This window comes from Carcharhinus amblyrhynchos, chromosome 14, assembly GCF_965287045.1.
Source record: "Carcharhinus amblyrhynchos chromosome 14, sCarAmb.v2.hapA, whole genome shotgun sequence".
Taxonomy (NCBI): Eukaryota; Metazoa; Chordata; class Chondrichthyes; order Carcharhiniformes; family Carcharhinidae; genus Carcharhinus; species Carcharhinus amblyrhynchos.
This window is the reverse complement of record NC_137337.1, coordinates 57,137,819-57,160,325: the sequence shown is the minus strand read 5'-3', so window position 1 is coordinate 57,160,325 and position 22,507 is coordinate 57,137,819. Positions and strand designations below refer to the sequence as shown.

The 22,507-nt window shown below is 41.7% G+C and overlaps 1 protein-coding gene across 1 annotated transcript in view; it reads right to left on the bottom strand.

The window, feature by feature from the left end:
- Window positions 1-22,507, bottom strand: part of LOC145352698 (stAR-related lipid transfer protein 9-like) — a 300,938-nt gene that overhangs the window by 263,927 nt on the left and 14,504 nt on the right. Inside the window, exon 3 of the mRNA XM_080202937.1 lies at window positions 13,667-13,783. Within this exon, the coding sequence (XP_080059063.1) occupies window positions 13,667-13,783 (117 nt within the window). The remainder of the gene's footprint in view (window positions 1-13,666; window positions 13,784-22,507) is intronic.

Here is a 22,507-nt window from a genome sequence, read left to right as displayed (position 1 = left end):
CACTTGGAGTATTGTGTGCAGTTCTGGTCCCCACATTATAGGAAGGATGTGGAGGCTTTGGAGAGGGTGCAGAGGAGGTTTACCAGGATGTTGCCTGGTATGGAGGGGAGGTCCTATGAGGAGAGACTGAGGGATTTGAGGTTGTTTTCGCTAGAAAGAAGGCGGCTAAGAGGGGACCTTATTGAAACATATAAGATGATTAGAGGTTTAGATAGGGTGGACAGTGATAGCCTTTTTCCTCGGATGGAGAAAGCTAGCACGAGGGGGCATAGCTTTAAATTAAGGGGTGGTAGTTATAGGACGGATGTCAGGGGTAGGTTCTTTACCCAGAGGGTGGTGAGGGATTGGAATGCCCTGCCTGCTGCAGTTGTAAATGCGCCTAGTTTGGGGGTGTTAAAGAGATCCGTGGATAGGTTTATGGATGGTAAGGGTTTGGTTTAGGTTAGAGGGTCATTGTTTTTTAACTGGTTGGCGCAACATCGTGGGCCGAAGGGCCTGTTCTGCACTGTTATGTTCTATGTTCTAGATGCAAGCAGAAATATCCAGCAGATAGACAAATTTCACTGAATACCCTGAAGTCTAGTTAGAAGAAGCATTCAATTTGAAGTCAAATAACACAAGTGATTAGAAAGAATGATATGGACTTGTATTATTTTAGTAGCTACTGGCAAATATTTCTCTGGCAACCATACTTCAGCATGATCATCTTCCCATCCACATATTATATATAAATGGATAATGAAGAGTTTTTTAAAAAATGTATGAAAGGTACAATAAATACTCATGATGCTGGTAGATTCTTTGCAGACAGGAAATGGAAAAATTTGACTATGTAGTCGTTGACATGCCCATTGGTGACTGAAGATGCTGATTCGCCATCTGTAAGCTCTTGAGTAGTTGGGACATAGGAACCCTTGGTTTGGAGGGCACCTTTACAGGCAGGATTCTTCCACTGTCTGTGTTTTCTCAGCAACCCTGCATCTGTTTGCTTTTGAAATGAAGGTTGTTTTCCTGGTTGTTGTCAGCTCTTTCTGTCCGCAGCCTCCCGCTCAGCTGCTCTGTGACGCTTTTGTAATGTTTCACTTTCTAGAGCACAGTTCATCATAAATCACTGCTTTCAGCATTCTAGGATCCTCCATGCGTGACACATGCCCCTGCCTAGTGCAATTGACATTGGAAGAGAAGACATTCAGTCCTGGCCAGATTGTCTTTGTTAAGAACTTCAGTGTTTGTGATCTAGTCATCTCCATCAGATGGATAGAAGATAGCATTGATGGATGCACGTTTCTTTCTCCTTGTGTTCCAGAGGGACACAATTAACAAAAAACAGCAGCATCATAATGGGGGTGATTCTCCCAAAAAAATTCTAAGTATCGAACTCACATAAAAACTGGAATGAATCACACTAGTTTTTTCAATGGGGGATTCAAAATGGATCTCCCACAGTCTGTGCACTACAGAGTGCACCAACGTGATTCACTCCAGAAACTAGGGGGCAGGGCCGGTTCCCACTGGAGAGACTGGCAATACTGAGCGGGCCACTTCGTGCTGATCTGTCAATGCCGAGAGCGATGTACTTGCAGTTGCCCCTGTCCGCCGGCCTCCTGATTGCTTGCCAGCTCGATTGCTGGCCAGCCCCGTGACCCTTGCATCACTGCCCTACTGAACCCACTATGGCCCATTCACTGACCACCCGAATATGTCCTTGCCCAGCCTCAACCCCTCTCTGGCCCCCTCCCTGCAGCCCCAACTTCTCTAAGCAGCTGACCCCCACCGCCCCCACCCTGATCGGTGGCCTCCCTACCTTCTCCCACCCCCCCCCCCAAACTGATCCTGACTGGCAGTAGGACCTCCCCCGCCCCCCCCACACCCTTGGCACTGCCCCATAACCAGTGGGCAGTGCCCAATTGTACCCTGGGCAATGGCACTTTGCCCCTTGGGCAGTGTCAAGAGCCCCAGGCTGGCAGGGACAAGATGGCAATGCCCAGGGGCACCCCTCCCAGGGCCCAACCCTCGGGAGGGGGTCCTTGATTACCACCCCCCCCCCTTCACTTCAGCAGGCTTGGGCCACCTGCAAGTGGCAACTACTACAAGCTCTGCTGGAGTGAAATATTCTTGGCGGTGGGGAGCGGGGAGGAGAAGAGGAAGAGGGGTGGCTTAGTGGGCCCAGAGATTTCATTCTGGGGCCTGATAATAGGATTTAAATAGCATGTAAATCAGCTGCTGCATACATTATTCCGTTCTACACTGATTTCTGGCACAGAGCTGATGCTGAGACATACACGGAGGCCTGGACACCCAGCACAAATTGGCTGCCTCTAGAGTCTCCCGGCCCATTGCGCTAAAAAGGCAGCGCAGTTGAATGGGAGAATCACCCCAATGGTTTTGTTATGTGCCAGCAATTGTCACAGATTGGAAAGACTGCCATCTGCTCAGAAGTTGATGTATATTGCCCTCAATTAAGCCTGCCTATGCCTCTCAAAACATCATAAATGGATAAAATAGAGTAAAAGGTCAGTGCCAGAACACACACACCTGGAGACAGGGAAGTTCAATTTTGCATGACCTGGCCTTCGTGCAATCGGCTCAAAAACTCAGTACTACAATTAATGACCACATTGCTGAATATAAATGTAATAACAATTTCCATAGGATCAGCACAGGTATAAATCTTACAAGAACTTAAAGTAAGATTAAAAGACTCAGATTTATATCTCATTTTTCACCAATTTAGGATATCCCAAAGAGCTCTGCAACTAATGGAGTATTGTTTTACTTTTAATAAAGTATAGCTGATATTTTATTGTAGAAAGTACAGCAGCTAATTTCCACACATGGTCCCACAAAGAGCAGTACAGTAAATGACCAGGTAGTCTGTTTTAACTGTTGGTTGAGGGACTAAGGTTGGGCAAGATAATGGGAGAACAGTTGGAATTGTGACTGGGTCTATCTCATCTGTTTGTCTCTGTTTAACGTTTCATACAAAACATTTAATTCAGAACATGACACAACTTTCAGCACAGCCAGGATCTGTATCCAAGTTCTGGATTTGCATGTTCTCCCCAAGAGCTCTGGTTTCCTCCCACAGTACAAAGATGGGGTGCAGATTTGGTGCTTTGGCCACATTAAATTGTCCCTCAGTGTCCAGAGGTGTGTAGGTTAGGTAGATTAGCCCTGGTAAATGCAGAGGGTTATGGCAATAGGGCAGAGGGGAGGGCCTGGGTGGGATGCACTTTCAGAAAGTTGGTGCAGACCCAATGGGTCAGATGACCTCTTCCTGCACTGTAGGGGTTCTATGGGAACGTTGCAAGAGAATTTCTGAATTATAATGAAATTGCCCATTTTAGAGAAATACCTTATGGGCAACAATTTGGCTTTTCAGTAGCTCAAAAATGACCTTCCAGTTAGAATTTTGATTCAAGCTCACTCACGGTTTTTTTCTTACACTATTGCTGGTGTTTGTTCTTAGTTTAACCAGGCTGATCAAAATGTAGCCGTGGCCATGGACATTTTCTGTTATTAAATTGTATTTACAGTAAAACAAAGTTTTAAAAAATTTATTCAAGGGATGCGAGTGCTGCTAGCAAAACTAGCACTTATTGCTGACTCCTAATTGACCGTGAAGTGAATTGCTAAAGTCCTCGTGGTGCTGGTCACGAAGGAACTGTCAGGGAAGGAATTCCAGGATTTTTTTAAAAACCTGTCAAGAACTGAGTGGATAATACTGTACTCAATCGCACATTAACCATGTGCCAGACCGTTATACTACACCACCCCAAGTCTTTATCCAACGTATATGAAGTTACACTATTTACTTCATGCCTTACATTATTCTCAGTCAGATTTACATTGTTATTCCCATATGACAATATTCTCACTACTCCATTTCCCCCTTTCAATCCTTGAATTCATAAGAAAACAAGAACTAGGAGCAGAAGTAGGCCATCTGGTCCCTTGAGCCTACTCCACCATTCAATAAGATCATGGCCGATCTTCTCGTGGACTCAGCTCCACTTACCTGCCCACTCAACGTAGCCCTTAATTCCTTTACTGTTCAAAAATTTATCTATCCTTAGCTTAAAAATATTCAATGAGGTAGCCTCAACTGCTTCACTGGGCAGGGAATTTCACAAATTCACAACCCTTTGTGTAAAGAAGTTCCTCCTCAACTCAGTCCTGAATCTGCTCCCCCTTATTTTGAGGCCATGCCCCCTAGTTCTAGTTTCACCTGCTAGTGGAAACAACTCTCTATCTTATTTATTGCCTTCATAATCTTATGTTTCTATAAGATCTCCCCTTATTCTTCTGAATACCGATGAGTACAGCCCCAATTTATTCAGTATCTCCTCACACTCTGGAATCAACCTAGTGAATCTCCTCAGCATCAGTGCCAGAATCTCCAGTGCCAGTATATCCTTTCTCAAGTAAGGAGACCAAAACAGTACACAGTACTCCAGATGTGGCCTCACCAGCACCTTATACAGCTGCACCATAACCTCGCTGTTTTTAAACTCCATCCCTCTAGCAATGAAGGACAAAATTCCATTTGCCTTAATTACCTGCTGCACCTGCAAAGCAACTCCTTGTGATTCTTGCACAAGGATACCCAGGTCCCTCTGCACAGCAGCATGCTGCAATTTTTTACCATTTAAATAATAGTTAATTTTGCTGTTATTCCTACTAAAATGAATGACCTCACATTTACCAACACTGTGCTCCTTGCTCACTCACTTAGATTATCCATTTCCCTTTGCAGACTTTCAGCGTCTTTTGCCCATTTTGCTCTGCCACTCATCTTAGTGTCATTTGCGAATTTTGACACACTACCTTTGGTCCCCAACTTCAAATCATCTATGTAAATCGTAAACAATTGCAGTCTCAACACTGATCCCTGAGGCAAACCACCAGCCACTGGTCACCAACCAGAAAAACATCCATTTACCCCCCACTCTCTCCTTTCTGTTAGTTAACCAATCCTCTATTCATGCTAATACATTATCCATAACACTGGCAACTTTATCTTATGCAGCAGTCTTTGGTGCGGCACCTTGTCAAATGCCTTCTTGAAATCCAAGAAACACCACATCCACAGGTTCCCCATTGTCCACTGCGCATGTAACGTTCTCAAAGAATTCCACCAAATTAGTCAAATATGACCTGCCCTTCATGAACCCATGATGTGTCTTACCAATGGGACATTTTAAATCCAGATGTCTCGCTATTACTTCCATGATGATAGATTCAAGCACTTTCCCTACTACAGAAGTTAAGCTAACCTGCCTATAGTTGCCCACCTTTTGTCTACTTCCTTTTTTAAACAGTGGGGTCACATTTGCTGTTTTCCGATCTGTGGGAACCACCCCAGAGTCCAGCAAATTTTGGTAAATTACCACTAGTGCATTTGCTATTTCCCCCGCCATCTCTTTTAGTATCCTGGGATGCATTCTGTCAGGACCAGGAGACTTGTCTACCTTTAGCCCCCATTAGCTTGCCCAACACTATCTCTTTCGTGATAATGATAGTTTCTAGGTTCTCACCTGCCATAGCCTTCCTGTCATCAATTTTTGGCATGTTATTTGTGACTTCCAGTGTGAAGACCGACACAAAATACCTGTTCAATACCTCAGCCATTTCCTCATTTCCAACTATTACATCCCCCTTCTCATCCTCTAAAGGGCTAATGTTTACTTTAGCCACTCTTTTTAGTTTTATATATTTGTAGAAATTTTTGCTATCTGTGTCAGTCAAAGCAGAAAAAGATTAGTGATAGCAGAGTAAACTATTGACCAACACTAACAATATTTTCATGCTTAGGTCCATATTACAGCTTTGCGTTGACTCACATTATCCCTACATAAGCAGGTAGTATTGCAGCTTGGATGTTTTAATCTTTATGGCGTATGAAAAATCCTAGAATTGTATGGAAGTCTGGTGCACAAAACGTTGTTGTCAATGCTTTCCCTTATAAATGTCTATGCTTACAAATAATTTAGAAATTGTCTATGCAACATTGTAATGCTATATTTACATTTATTTGCCATTACTAGTGCTACAGTGTTGCCTGTGATACAGAGAAACCCCTTTGCACCAAGCAACTTCCTTTATCCACTCTTTCAAAGAGCCAGCACAAGCATGATGGGCAGAATGGCTCTGCACTCAAGGCATTGTCATCTTGAAGAATGATAAGAACATGAAACTTGTTGCCACATGGATTGCTTGAGGTGAATCATTTAAATGCATTCATGGAAAAGCTGGATAAGTACATGAGGGAGAAAGGAATAGAAGTATATGGGCGGCATGGTGGCACAGTGGTTAGCACTGCTGCCTCACACTGCCAGGGAACCGCGTTCAATTCCCAGCTTGGATAACTATGTGGAGTTTGCACATTCTCCCCATGTCTGCATGGGTTTCCTCCCACACTCCAAAGATGTGCAGGTTAATGGATTGGCCATGCTAAATTGCCCCTCAGCGTCAGGGGGACGAGCGAGGGTAAACACATGGGGTTATGGGTGTAGGGCCTGGGTGGGATTGTGGGCGGTGCAGACTCAATGGGCCGAATGACCTCCTTCTGCACTGTAGGGTTCGATGATATATGCTGTTAGGGTGAGATAACATGGTAGCAAAGTGGGAATAGAGCTTTGTTTGGACAAAAAAATGTCAGTATAGACTAGTTGAGCCAAATGGCCAAATGGTTGGTTTTAGTGCTGTAATCTCTATGTCATTCTATAATGATGTTAGTAAAACATTTTAAGTCAAATTGAAGCTCCCAATTAAAGGTTTAGAAGATTTGCTGCAAACCAGCTACAGCTACAGCTGCATCACAGCCATTGCAGCCTATATGCATGCAGTTGGCATGATCAAAATAGCGTCATCATCTATCAGAACGCAATGTGCCATCAGTTCAGAGGATTGCTATCTATATCTAGCTTTCCAATGTTAGTTATTATGGAACTACAGATCTTCAAAACATATTCTCAACTTTAACTACATTTGTTCAATTTCACTGTTTCAATGTTATATTTAAATGTGCAAATGCCTAATGGAAAGCAAATACATTGGAGCAAAAGTCAGTTACAAGGGGGCAGGAAAGGAGGAGGAGGAGGCAGGGGAATGAGACAACAGAAGTTAATGACAGTCCTGGGAGTAGTTCATAGCAAGTAGTGGTGTGCAGAAAGTTTTGTTCTGGGACTACCTACTCACTGTACACAGTGATGTTTTGGATATAGGGCTAGAGGGAGCAGAGACCAAATCTGGAGATAACACTAAAATAGGAGGTACAATAAATAACTCTGAGGACCAAAGGCTATGCATGGGGATTGAATAGTAAATAGTGACAAATAGAATTTGTCAGCAAATGTAGGTGGTAATTTGAAAACATATTAAATATGGTAACAGAATATAATAATATTTGAAATGGGTGAATATTGGGAGATGTGTAATGGAAGACAGAATGGGCTTTTCAGGTACACAAGATATGAAAAACAGCTCAAGTGAATAAGGCTACAAGCATAGCTTATTCTAGATTTAAAATTCTAGATTTTATGGCTGGAGGAATGGAATATGATATTTGAGGTGTACTTGTCAATCTATATCAAACGGTAAAAAGCCAAGATTGGAAACTGTGCACAGTTTTGGACAATACACATTTGAAAGGTTGAGGCTTTAGAATGTGTACAACAGGAATCTGTCTACAATGAGGAAATTTAAAATTCTAAACTGCTGTGGCTATTTGATTTAAAAATAGAGGAAATTTGCTGAGTGATGATACAAGTATTTAAAATTATGAAGTGATTACATATCGTACATGGAAATAACTAAATGCAAGTATTTCAGGTCTGAAAACAAGGGATATTTTTATTTACCAGCTTGCAAGACTGTGGAATTAACTATTGGAGTTAGTAGTTGGAGAAAGAGAAACAACAATCAACATTTAGAGCAAGTTATATTTGTTTTTTGACTGAACGTGGAAAAAGGTGTTTGGGAAGCAGGGTTGACATGGGATTAGGATTCCTGCTTGTGAACAGGGTAAACATCAAAATGGACTGGCTCAAATAATTACTTGTAATGGTGCTGTAATTTGTAAGCATTCCGTGGAAAACATTTGCTTAAGCTCCGAAGCAGAATAACCATCGTCCCAATCAGTACAACTATATTTCTATTTTTCCATATCAAAATCTGTCACGAACAGCAGAGCAGCCAAAAACTGTGTGCTGCTAAATAACAAACCTTTTACAAAATGTTTACAGTCCTTGTGTAGAACGTGATCTGCACTAACAGAAGGAATATTATCTAATTACACTGACTGTATCCAGACTCTGGTTTCTAATTAGCTGTGGGGTAGAAACATTATGGTCACTTGTAATGGAGTCTCTCAGCTTCCTTTGTTTCAAAATGAATGTACCTGGTGGGCCAAACCCCCATGTCAGATTTACCTTTACAACACACAAAATTACAAATGAAAAAAATCATTGTGCCTTCCTGGAGAACAAGACTCAATATTACTCTTGTAATATATATATAAAAGAAATATATATATATTTCCATTATAAACCTTAGGTTACTTTTCAATATTAAAGGCTTGTGGTGCTGTTAAAACATCTGATGCATAATATTTAAACTGATCAAGTCAAAGCCCTTCTTTATTTCTGACACTCAAGAAAAATATCAATGCCATTAATCTGTAATGGACCTCCAAGGGTTTGAAACATGCCTCACAAATGGCAAATGATAGCAGTTAACAAGCTCAGACTTGTCATCTCTTTGCTGGAAACCACAAGAAGATTAGTACAACTTGATACATAATACCTTCTGTAAAAAAAATCAAACATTTTGTGCTCCCACAAGAATGACAAATAAATGTATGAAGATGTGTCATGTATTTATCCATACTTATCAGATAAAGGTCATTGATATTGTTCATATTTCCACACTTGTAAGACACTTAACCCATTGCAACATTGTTGCCAGCACAGTGGCAGATATCTCCTATGGCCACGGTGGTTTGTGCCATGGTGGTGAACTATGTATTAAGCATCGCCTGCTAAGGTTCAGGAACCCCACGCTGACAATGGCTTGCCACATTTGCTGAAGAGGAAGCCAGTGGGTATAATTTGCTGGCCTCTGTTTTCTCTGGGTCCTCTTCTTGGCTTTTCGTGTCTGTTTACCTGTTCCAATGTCTTTCCAGTCAGCCTCCAGAGGTCATTACAGGTCTACCAGTTGTCAATGTCAATATTTGCCATTTTCATACTCCCTAATAAGTGTCCTTGTGGTGGGAGGCATGAATGCCAAGGAGCTCATGCAACAGAGGCCAGTTCACCATAAGGAAGGAGTTTTGAGTATAGGGCTGTCATCCATCCGATAATGTCGGTTTAATAATGTATGTGTTGGCATCAATAATAAGTACAATTTATATAACTTTTTCCAAAACAGAAGTCTGGATGAAGGGACAAATCCCATGATGCAAGGCATCATCAAGGGATAAAGAGTAGATAAGATGATTTGGGTTAAATTGAGCAGTATTTTGTGAACCATAGAACATTACAGCACAGAAACAGGCCTTTTGGTCCTTCTTGGCTGTGCCAAACCATTTTTCTGTCTAGTCTCTTTGACCTGCACCTGGGCCACACCCCTCTCATCCATGTACCTGTCCAAGTTTTCCCTAAATGTTAAAAGTGAGCCCGCTTTCACCACTTCATCTGGCAGCTCATTCCACACTCCCACCACTCTGTGTGAAGAAGCCCCCCTAATATTCCCTTTAAACATTTCCCCCTTCACCCTTAACCCATGTCCTCTAGTTTTTTCCTCCCCTAGCTTCAGTGGAAAAAGCCTGCTTGTTCAATCTTGTTCAACGTCAATTGTTCAAAGTCCATCTTGGTTTTTAAACCGCATAAATTTCAGGAAGAGGGGAAGCAATGATGAAGCAACAGCATACAGTCTGAAGACGTATCTGACAGATGATTTGGCCTTGGTAAATGCATGGGGTTTTAGGGATAGGGCGGAGTGGAACAGAGGGTCTGATGGGCTGAATGGCCTCCTTCTGTACTGTAAGAATTCCATGGTTCTATGGAAAAGCACTGGGGAAAATGCACGTTCAGAATGTACATGCAACCATCAACTTTTTATGCCAACACTATCTCAATTAATACATCTTATTAATAATCTATAACAAAATTTGGCTTTTGTTTTACTGAGATTGGACATTGGAATATGGTCCATGAGGTTGTCAATATAGATATATATATTTTTTCATGATTGATTGTACTCATATTGAGGCAGGAAGGGTTTAAGATGAGCTCATGTTTCTGACAGCTGCAGTTACAGGTTATGCTCATCACATTTTTGTCTTTCCCATAAACATGTTGTATATAATCGGTGGATAGAGGAGAGCTGGTGGATGTGGTCTTTCTTGATTTTCAGAAGGCGTTTGACAAGGTACCTCACAAGAGGTTATTGCAGAAGGTAAGGGGGCACGGAGTTGGGGGTAGGGTGTTAGCGTGGATAGAGGATTGGTTGTCAAATAGGAGGCAGAGAGTGGGGGTCAATGGGTGCTATTCGGATTGGCGGTTGGTGACTAGTGGAGTGCCCCAGGGGTCGGTGCTGGGGCCTCAGCTATTTACCATTTAAATAAATGATCTGGAGGAGGGAACCGAGTGTTTGGTGTCGAAATTTGCTGATGACACCAAGGTTGGTGGAACGGCAAATTGCGCGGAGGGTGTGGAGAGTCTGCAGAAGGATCTAGATAGGCTGGGCGAATGGGCCAGGAACTGGCAAATGGAATTTAATGTTGGCAAGTGCGAGGTGGTCCACTTTGGTAGGAATAATGGTAGGAAGGACTATTACTTACGTGGCGAAAAACTGCAGCAGGCGACGGTGCAGAGGGACCTCGGGGTCCTTGTGCATGAGTCGCAAAAACCCAGCCTGCAGGTGCAGCAGGTGGTCAGGAAGGCGAATGGGATGCTGGCCTTCATAGCGAGGGAGATTGAATATAAAAGTAGGGAGGTCTTGCTGCGGCTGTGTAGGGCATTGGTGAGGCCGCAGCTGGAGTACTGTGTGCAGTTTTGGGCGCCGCACTTACGCAAGGATATTTTGGCCTTGGAGGGAGTGCAGAGGAGGTTTACTAGGCTGATACCGGAGTTGAGGGGGTTGAGCTATGAGGAGAGGCTGAATAAACTAGGCTTGTACTCGTTAGAGTTTAGAAGAATGAGGGGAGATCTCATTGAGACATATAAGATGATGAATGGGATGGATAGGATAGAGGTGGAGAGACTCTTCCCGCTCAGAAAGGACAGTAGGAGTAGGGGGCACAGCCTCAAGATAAAGGGGGGGCAGTTTAGAACGGAGTTGAGGAGGAACTTCTTCACTCAAAGGGTGGTGAATCTCTGGAATTCTCTGCCCGTTGAAGTGGTGGAGGCTGCCTCACTAAATATTTTCAAGGCGCGGGTTGATGGGTTTTTGATAAGCGAGGGGATTAAGGGTTATGGGGAGAGGGCGGGAATGTGGAACTGAGCCACGACAGATCAGCCATGATCTTATTGAATGGCGGGGCAGGCGCGAAGGGCTAGATGGCCTACTCCTGCTCCTATTTCTTATGGTCTTATAATAAGCTACCAAAATGCAGCTTTTAAAAAATTCCCTTTTCCTAAAAGAAACATTCAGGTGCACACCAAACAGTTGCATTGTGTGAAGGTTTATTTTCCAAGACAAGTTGTTACTGCTTTCTGTGCGGAGGATATTCCTTAATATTAATTAATTAACTGGCACTACTTGAGTTCTGTATTTGTTGAATTGCAAATAAAATAGAGAACAAGTTTGAGTTTATTTAACTGAAAATAAATTACTCAGATTTCCATATTTAAGATCTCAATAACATTTGATAGAGATTATGATATAGACCACTGACCATCTGTACTTGCATTTTCATGGCAGTGTACTTTACAACAAGTGGCTATTTGGCCCATTGCCAACTCTTGTGAAATGCAATCCAATTAGTCCCATTTCCCTGTTCTTTCACCCGAGCCCTGGGTTTCTTCCCCTCCAAGTATTCACCCAATTCTCTTGTGAAAGTGATTATTGACTACTTTTCAGATAATGCATTCCAGATCATAATTTAGTGTACTAAATATGTCTGATCTGCCCCTTTAGCATTTTCGCAAACTACCTTAAAGCTGTGTGGTCTGATTACCAACTCTCCTGTCACTAGAAACAAACAGTTCACATTTAACACAAAATGTTAGTTGGTGGTGAAAAAATTACTGTTAAGTATAATAAATTGCACTTCCAATACATATTAATCTTCGCCCAAATCACTAGAAGAAACTTACCAAATAGGATCACAGAGTCCATACAGTGCAGGAGGAGGCATTTCAGCCCATCGAGCCTGCACCAACAACAATCCCACCAAGGCCTATCCCCTTAACCCCACATATTTACCCTACTAATCCCCTTGACACTAAGGGCAATTTAACATGACCAATCAACTAAACTTGCACATCTTTGGACTGGTGGAGGAAACTGGAGCACCCAAAGGAAACCCACACAGACACGGATGAACGTGCAAACTCTACACAGACATTCACCCAAGGTCAGAATTGGCCAGGTCCAGGGCTCTGTGAGGCAACAGTGTTAACCCTGTGCCAATCTTCAGGTACAACATCATATAAAAGTAGTGACATCCCTTCCTCCATTTCATGTATAATAATGGAACTGTACCCCCCACAAAAAGGAGAAAAAAAAACAATAGGGAAATTTGAACCTTCATACATGTTATAAGGAGCAACATATTGCTTGCTAAGGCAGCAATATAATACCTGTGTTCAGGTGACAAACATAAACCAATCCAAATTTGCTATTGTGGTTTAGAATATCATCTGCCTACCCCACAAAGCTGATTGGATTACAACCTTAATTCACTGAGGACTTAATTATATGCATTATACACTCACACACATCAGCAATTAATAGGAATGAAACTGATCTGTGCCATCCAAACAGAACATGCTCTCAGCAAATCTGTTTTGCACCCTACTCAATTTATTTTTCAACTGACCTGTCAATTCACTACAATCAATTTCACCCTCAACTGGCGACTTTGCAATAAAAAAAACAAAGGAAATTAGCTACCGTAAGATAATTTAAATATGCTACAAAGTATATTTAGAATTCAAAACTTTATTGTTGTTTTAGATGTATTGATTGAATGTCTGAAAGAAGCCACGTTCAGTGACTTCTTTAGGACTGAATGGATTGTTAAACAAGAAGACCACTAAAGAACAATGCACCACACTAATGTGTCAGCTTGGATGTACTGGTAGGATTTCTACTTCTGAATCTGAAGATGGTCATTCAAACACTCCATTGCTTAGCATTTTTACTTGCTCTAACAAAGTAAAGCTGTACCTTCTATACAGTTTGGGTCAAAGTCTGAACTTACACAGCAAGGTTCCCTACCAGTAAGTGTGAATTTCAAACACAACAGGTCTGCATTCAATGAAATTGTGCATCAATTTACCAAAACATGTTCATTCTTGCAGCTACATTTGGTGGAGTTGTTCCCACAGTCTGTTTTCTAGCCAATCACAATTGTCTCTTAAAACAGTGGACAACAGCTATTTTTAAAAAGAGGCTGCAATAGATAATAAAGAAATTGGGAACAGTACTCAATACTCACCAGTTCCTGAGGTGCAAAGTTGGAAGAGTCAGAATCTACTGACCAGTAACAGTAATCAAAGGTGAACTCTATATTCTGTTCTCTTGTATTCCCAGGGATGTCAAGCCGGGAATCCAGCTGGTACAGGTTTCAAAAAAACAAAAAAAGATTTAAAACCAATTTAATTTACTAAAAGCACATTTTAAATTCTATTCAAATGAAAGGCCAAATTCTTTTTGAAAGGTCTGGCCAATTATACAAATTGTGTGATTGTGGGATATATTTATCACGGTCGAGAAGAGCAGTAACTCTTGACATTCAATGCCATTACTATCACCAAATCCCTCATTCTGGGGGTTACTATAGACCAGAAACAGAACTGATCTTGTGGCTACAAGATCAAAGGCTAGGAATCAAAGGCAAGTAACTCACCACCTGACTCCCCAAAACCCGTCCATCATCCACAAGACATAAGTGAAAGTGAACTCAGTATTAAACCTGCTGTCAATGAAACTTCAACAAACATCAGTGTAGAAAAGTATTTTTCATTTCATTGGAATGCTCATGCAAGATCACTGACATCCAAGGCATTCATTATTTATGACTCAGACTTATGAATCATTCTCATCGCATTGGAACAACATCCTAATTTTCTTTTATTCATTTATGGGATGTGGGTCTTCGCTGGCTAGGCCAGTATTTATTGCCCATCCCTCGTTGCGCTTCAGAGGGTGGTGGCGTGCTGTCTTCTTGAACTGCTGCAATCTCTGAGGTGTAGGTACACCCACAGTACTATTAGGACAGAATTCCAGGATTTTGACCCAGTCAAGTCAGGAAGGCGGCTGATTTGCAGGGAAACCTCTAAGAGGCGGCACTGCACTGCTGCCTCACAGCTCTGGAGACCCAGGTTTGATTTCCAGCCTCAGGTCACTGTCTGTTTGGAGTCTGCACATTCTCCCCGTGTCTGCATGGGTTTCCTCTGGTTGCTCTCGTTTCCTCCTACAATCTGAAAGACATGCTGGTTAGGTGCGTTGACCCGAACGGGCACTGGACTGTGGTGACTAGGGGAATTTCACAGTAACTTCATTGCAGTGTTAATGTTAGCCTTGTGACTAATAAATAAACTTGGGCAGCACACTGGTTAGCACTGCTGCCTCACAACGCCAAGGACTCGGGTTAGATTCCCAGCTTGGGTCACTGTCTGTGTGGAGTTTGCACATTCTCCCCATTTCTGCGTGGGGTTCCTCTGGGTGCTCTGGTTTCCTCCCATAGTCCAAAGATGTGCGGGTTAGATGGATTAGCCATGCTAAATTGCTCCTTAGTGTTAGGGGGACCAACTAGAGTAAATGCATGGGGTTATGGGGATAGGGCCTGGATGGATTGTGGTCGGTGCAAACTCGATGGGTCGAATGGCCTCCTTCTGCATTGTAGGGTTCTATGGTGGAGTTCCTTGGTATCTACTAACCTTGTCCTTCTTGATGGTACAGGTTGTGCGTTTGGAAGGTGCTGCCTAAGGAACCTTAGTGAGTTGCTTCAATGCATCTTGTCGCTGATACACAGTGCTGCCACTGTTCGCTGAGCGACTGAACATTTGTGGAAGGGTTAGCAATGAAACGGGCTGCTTTGTCCTGGATGGTGTTGAACTTCTATAGTGCTGTTGGAGCTGCACTCATCCAAGCAAGTGGACAGTATTCTATCACACTCCTGACTTGTGCCTTGCAGATGATGGATAGGCTTTGGGGAGTCAGGTGGTCAGTTACTCCCATAAGATTCCTAGCCTTTGATCTTGTAGCCACAGTATTTATACGTCTAGTTCAATTCTGTTTCTGATCTACAGTAACCCCCAGGATGTTGATAATGAGAGATTTGGTGATGGTAATACCATTGAATGGCAAGGGGTGGTAGTTAGATCCTCTCTTTGTTAATTAATTTTATTGAAGAAAAGAGTTTCTTACAAAAGTGCACCTTTTTAAAAAAATAACAGGCTGGAAGCTGGATCAGAAAAAAATGGTCAAGAACACACAGTATGCAGCAATGATGCTTCAAATAACTGCCATATGTTATAAAATCAAACACATTTGAGATCTTGATATACCATTTCCTGTTATGGGAATGATATAACTTAAAACATTACAACTAAAAAGAAAAAGATAAAGAAAAATTATAGTGTCGGTCACATCAGGCTGCTTGTTCAGCAAATCCTGAATACTGGTTGTGGCACCGTTATAGACTGGGGTCAAATGTTCTTCCAACTAGGGAAAGGGAACAGCACAAGGACACATCAAAAAGATAGGGAAATAAATAGTTTTTGAATTCTTTATTTTGAATTTCTGACTTTTGTGCAAATTTCGTTTCAGTTTGCAAAATTTTATTATCAACACGGCATTATAGACCCCAATATAAAGTATCAAATGACAAGACAAATTTACTCATTTTTTCAAGCTCACAAACCCTTGTTCTTGTCATGTAATAAGGAACCGCAGATAAAGGATGGTGACATGCATTGACTGAAATACAACTGACAACTTCCACTTTTGGTTAATTAAACATGAGTGATCATTACCGATCTAAACAAGTAGCTACTTAATGTAACAGTCTAGCACAGCTGAGAACGCTACCCTCAATTAGTTTTAATCCTGGAGTACCCACTTTAACACTAACATCTTAATAACATTTAGAACTGTGTCAAATAATTAAATTTTGGAATTCTATGAAGTAAATTCAGCTGTTCAACACTTTCAACAAGGAACAGCATGGAAAATGTTACACATGCTTTGGAATATGTGACATTGTCATAGCTCATCTTTGATCCACACTCTTCAAACACAGCTTCTCAGTTGAAGTGCAACAGGACTGAGTTTATCTACATATTTTACTGAAAAATCACAAATTTGTCAAGAAATAAATACATATTATTTCCCAATAGTTTTGCAACACAGATAGATTACATTATGCTGCATTCATATTAGATTGACGCACTAAGACTATTGCAGGCAGCCAGGTTTTGTGCTACAGACAGAGCTGCAGATTATAAAACACAAAAAAAGGGAAATGGAGGCAATACGGGATATAGGGCTCTAACAAGCTCTACATGACTTGGTCATGTCCGAGATACTTTAATCAATACGTTTTTGGCCTGAACAAGCAATGGCTACATAATTTTCATTCAACTATTTCTGCAGGGATTAATTCTCAATCTTCATGCATTGAGTTTATTTGGACAGAAGCGCAGCATTTAATCCATTCTGGGAAATATAAGAAATAGGAGCAGGAGTAGGCCATCTAGCCCTTCGAGCCTGCCCCGCCATTCAATAAGATCATGGCTGATCTGTCGTGGCTCAGTTCCACTTTCCCGCCCTCTCCCCATAACCCTTAATCCCCTCTCTTATCAAGAACCCATCAACCCGCTTCTTAAAAATATTTAGCGAGGCAGCCTCCACCACTTCAACGGGCAGAGAATTCCAGAGATTCACCACCCTTTGAGTGAAGAAGTTCCTCCTCAACTCTGTTCTAAACCGCCTCCCCTTTATCTTGAGGCTGTGCCCCCTGGTCCTACTGTCTTTTTTGAGCGGGAAGAGTCTCTCCACCTCTATCCTATCCATCCCATTCATCATCTTATACGTCTCAATGAGATCTCCCCTCATTCTTCTAAACTCTAACGAGTACAAGCCTAGTTTATTCAGCCTCTCCTCATAGCTCAACACCCTCAACTCCGGTATCAGCCTAGTAAACCTCCTCTGCACTCCCTCCAAGGCCAAAATATCCTTGCGTAAGTGCGGCGACCAAAACTGCACACAGTACTTCAGCTGCGGCCTCACCAATGCCCTATACAGCTGCAGCAAGACCTCCCTACTTTTATATTCAATCCCCCTCGCTATGAAGGCCAGCATCCCATTCGCCTTCCTGACCACCTGCTGCACCTGCAAGCTGGGTTTTTGCGACTCATGCACAAGGACCCCGAGGTCCCTCTGCACCGTCGCCTGCTGCAGTTTTTCACCATGTAAGTAATAGTCCTTCCTACCATTCTTCCTACCAAAGTGGACCACCTCACACTTGCCAACTTTAAATTCCATTTGCCATTTCCTGGCCCATTTGCCCAGCCTATCTAGATCCTTCTGCAGACTCTCCACACCCTCCGCACAATTTGCCGTTCCCCCAATCTTGGTGTCATCAGCAAATTTCGACACCCTACACTCGGTTCCCTCCTCCAGATCATCTATATAAATGGTAAAAAGCTGAGGCCCCAGCACCAACCCCTGGGGCACTCCACTAGTCACCAACCGCCAATCCGAATAGCACCCATTGACCCCCACTCTCTGCCTCCTATTTGACAACCAATCCTCTATCCACGCTAACACCCTACCCCCAACTCCATGTCCCCTGACCTTCTGCAATAACCTCTTGTGAGGTACCTTGTCAAACGCCTTCTATATAAATAAATTAAATAGCCTCGAGTGATTCTATGATTATGTTATCACCTTGCAGTTAAACAGAGCCAAACTGGTTAGTCTTTGATCAGATTATATTTTTTCAATCAGTATATTGTCCTCTATTTAATAGAATTAATCCACGTGCAGTTGTAGAAATTCTCGCAGTAAACGTTTGGTAGATTTTCTTCATTGTGACATTTATTTCCTTTCTAATTTATTAATTAATGCTGTTCAGTAGTTAGAATTGTATATCTATTTTTGTTTAATAACCATGGACTATTGCTTGGATCCACTGAGGAATCTTGCAATTCCTGATATACAATCACCAAGCAAACCCTCCAGAAAGGGTGAATTATTTCCGATGAACATCATTTTACTGAAATCCGAAAGCACAATTTACAACACAGCAGAACATAGTTTGCAGAGGTACAATAGGTTATGCTTTTAACAGGTCAAACTTTATTCCTCAACGTTCCTCCAAAAGAGACAGAGTTAGCAAACTAATGGAGGAAAAACCTGATTAATTCTTTTACCATAATTATTCCAATGAGGTGCAATTGACTGTCAAAGTAGAACATCAGGACCTAAGTACTACCTGTTTTCTCAGGTGAATGGGTATTGCAGCTGAAGGTACTGAAGTGTGTGCTGCACATCAAACTTAAAAGTCCATCAGCTCCCAGTTCTGGACAGTTCCCACCCATACTTCCCACCAGGGAAAACCCCCCGACTTTTCTTTGAGAAATGCAATGACATGTGATGGCAAATTAGGTAATTATGGCTCTCACACTTACTATCAAATCAAATATTTCCCTCTTTTTCATTTTCCTGACCTGAAATAGAATGCATGAAGATTGAGAATTAATCCCTGCAGAGATAGTTGAATGAAAATAAAGCAGCCATTGCTTGTCCAGGCCAAAAACATACTGACAGCACCGGTGGATGACAACAGATTAGTGGTTTGGATCAGAAATTGATTAGCTGTAAGAAGACAGAGAGTGGTGGTTGACGGGAAATGTTCATCCAGGTGTTCAGTTACTAGTGGTGTACCGCAACGATCTGTTTTGGGGCCACTGCTGTTTGTCATTTTTATAAATGACCTGGACAAGGGCGTAGAAGGATGGGTTAGTAAACTTGCGGATGACACTAAAGTTGGTGGAGTTGTGGACAGTGTGGAAAGATGTTGCAGGATACAGAGGGACATAAATAAGCTGCAGAACTGGGCTGCGAGGTGGCAAATGGAAATTAATGTGGAAAAGTGTGAAGTGATTCACTTTGGAAGGAGTAACAGGGATACACGGTACTGGGCTAATGTAAGATACTTGATAGTGTGGATGAGCAGAGAGATCTTGGTGCCCACATGTATAGATCCCTGGTTGATAGGGTTGTTAAGAAGGTGTACGGTGTGTTAGCTTTTATTGGTAGAGGGATTGAGTTTCGGTGCCAGGAGGTCATGTTGTAGCTGTACAAAACTCTGGTGCGGCCGCACTTGGAGTATTGTGTACAGTTCTGATCGCCACTTTATAGGAAGGATGTGGAAGCATTGGAAAGAGTGCAGAGGGTATTTACTAGGATGTTGCCTGGTATGGTGGGAAGGTCTTATGAGGAAAGGCTGAGGGACTTGAGGCTGTTTTCATTAGAGAAAACGAAGTTAAGAGGTGACTTAACAGAGGCATATAAGATGATCAGAGGATTAGATAGTATGGACAGTGAGAGCCTTTTTTCTCAGATGGAGATGGCTAGCACAGGAGGACATAGCTTTAAATTGAGGGGTGATAGATATAGGACAGATGTCAGAGGTAGGTTCTTTACTCAGAGTACTAAGGGTGTGGAATGCCCTGCTGGCAACAGTGGTGGACTCATCAACATTAAGGGCATTTAAACATTTGGATGATATTGGAATAGTGTAGGTTGGATGAGCTTTAGATTGGTTTTACAGGTCGGCGCAACAGAGGGCCGAAGAGCCTGTACTGCGCTGTTATGTTCTACGTTTTAACACTGATGGATTGCAATACTGGTTGTCAGGCCTCCTAAATTCATGAGATTCAAGTCTTTCTTTTTACCTTGTATAATCCTCAAAACAGCTCCCAATATTTGTATTGCAATTTATGAACATATGCAGTTCCTTTTTGAGAGTTACTGTTGAACTTGCTTCCACCATTTCTCTCAGTCAATACATTGTAGGTGAGAGTTCAATAGATAAAAAAAATCCTGTTTCCACATTGGTATTTTGCCAATTATCTTAATCTCATTACCAACCCTTCTGTCACTGCAAATAGTTTCTCCCTATCTACTCCATTAAAATCCTTCATAACTCATTCTAATTTTAAGCTCAAACTTTACAGAAGCCCTCAACATCAATATTTATTAGACACTGTTAAATCCTAACTCAAAATCGGACAGACAGGGGAGACCTGATAGAAGTCTACAAGATTGTGAGAGGCGTGGACAGAGTGGATCTCTATCAATTCTCATCTCAACATCCTTTTCTCGAAGTGGAACAATCCCAGTTCCTCTAATCTATGTAACAGAAGTTCTTTATCCCTGGAAAAATTCTCTTGAATCTTTTTTGCACCTTCTCTAATGCCTTCACATCCTTCCTAAAGTGCATTGCCCAAAACTGGATGCAATGCTCCAGTTGGGACCCAATCAGTAAGTTTTTCTTTTTACAGATTTATCATAACATGCTGTTTTTTTGTGATCCTACTTAAAGCTCAGGAACCCATGCATAAATTAGATTGCTCAAGAATATATCAGTAAATCAGAAATGTAAATGAAAGAGCATTGTGTGCTGCACAAGTAAACTGCTCTCTCAACCTGTCCTGCCACCTTCAATGATCTGTGTAACCTTAACCCTAATGCTGCGGTTCTAAGAAATGTATTTGTGTCTTGTTTTTTGTGCAGGAATATTTTAGCAGTCAGTTCTATGTATCGGTGCCGCTTTGTTTATAACCGGCAGCCTACATATTGATGCTGCAGAAGCAATAACTGATCTTAATTTGCTGGAATGTTTTTGTTTTAATCTGGACTAATGCATTGTTGTTTTAGTGTTTTCCCCGGGGGAGATGTCAGAGTGGGGCTTGATTAGGTTGCTTGACAGGAAAAGTCATGTGACTGGGCAAGGCTCGGTTCAGAGAGAGAAAACAAACTCAGTTGTTGTTTGGGAGCTGTAGAGAGAAGTGTCTTATTTTTCCTCTGAAGATTGGAGACTGGGACCTGTCTCTTAAGATTTACTGTTTGAAGGTAGCTGCCTCCAGGAAAAAGCTGTACGGGACTCAGGTGTCATTCTATCCAGAAGGGTTAAAAGGCTGGGAATCTAACCTCCAGATGAGCATAAATATTTTTGTGCTAATTAGTTCTGAAGGACACATGCCTGTGGGGATATTGCTTAAATTGAACTATAGAGATAGACAGCTGTTAAGAATTAAACCCTGTGAGGTTTAAGTATTTCAATTGATAAAAGTTAAGCAAATTGTTTGTTATATTTTAACTGTGTTGTTAAATAAAGTTCATTTTAATAAAAGCTTCCTAGTGAATCAATCGAATCATACCTAGAATGAAATACGTTATGCTCACACTAATGCCAAAAATTTTTAAAAATTGGGGTTTTGGTTAACTTCGTAACATACTCTAGAGTTTTTGTTCTGGTCCCGAACATGTGTACATACACCCCCACATACATATTCCTCTACTTCTGCATTTCCCTTTGTCTTCTAGTTTATATTGTATCTCCATATTCTTAAAAAAATGGATCAACTTCACATTTATTGACCCCATCGGAGTATGACATTTTGAAATTTAATACTCCTTCCTTGCAGTTCACAATATTTCCAAGTTTTGAGTTGCCTGCAAATTTTGAAAGATTTATAGTGATGTTACTGATTGGCAAGATAGTGAAAAGAGGGAGAAAATTAAAAGAGATGGTTAGAGGGAAAAAAAATCTAATGTAAAGTGGTTACAACGTGGAATTCTCTTCATACAGCATTGCTGATAGAAAATGAGAAAAGGAGGAAGTAATTCATCCTCTCAAGCCTGTTCTTCTACCACTCAATTAGATCACTGTTGATCTGTATTAGGTATGGATTAATTGGTAACACTCTTGTCTGTGTCGTAAGATTCTGGGTTCAAGTTCCACTCCCACTGGAGAACAAAAATCAAGGTTGACATTCCCATGCAATACTGAGCAGGTGCAACATTGTCAGAGGTATATATCTTTCAGATGAAATGTTAAATGTCTGCCCATTCTGGTAGACATAAAACATTCCATGGCACTATTTCAAAGAAGAAGGGGAGTTATTGCTAGTGTCCAGGCCAATATTCCTTCTCTGAACAACCTCACAAAAACAGATTATTTACCATTAACGTACTTGCTATTTGTGGGAGTTTCCTATCAGCAAATTGCCTAGTGCACTTCCTACACTTCTAACGAACTTCG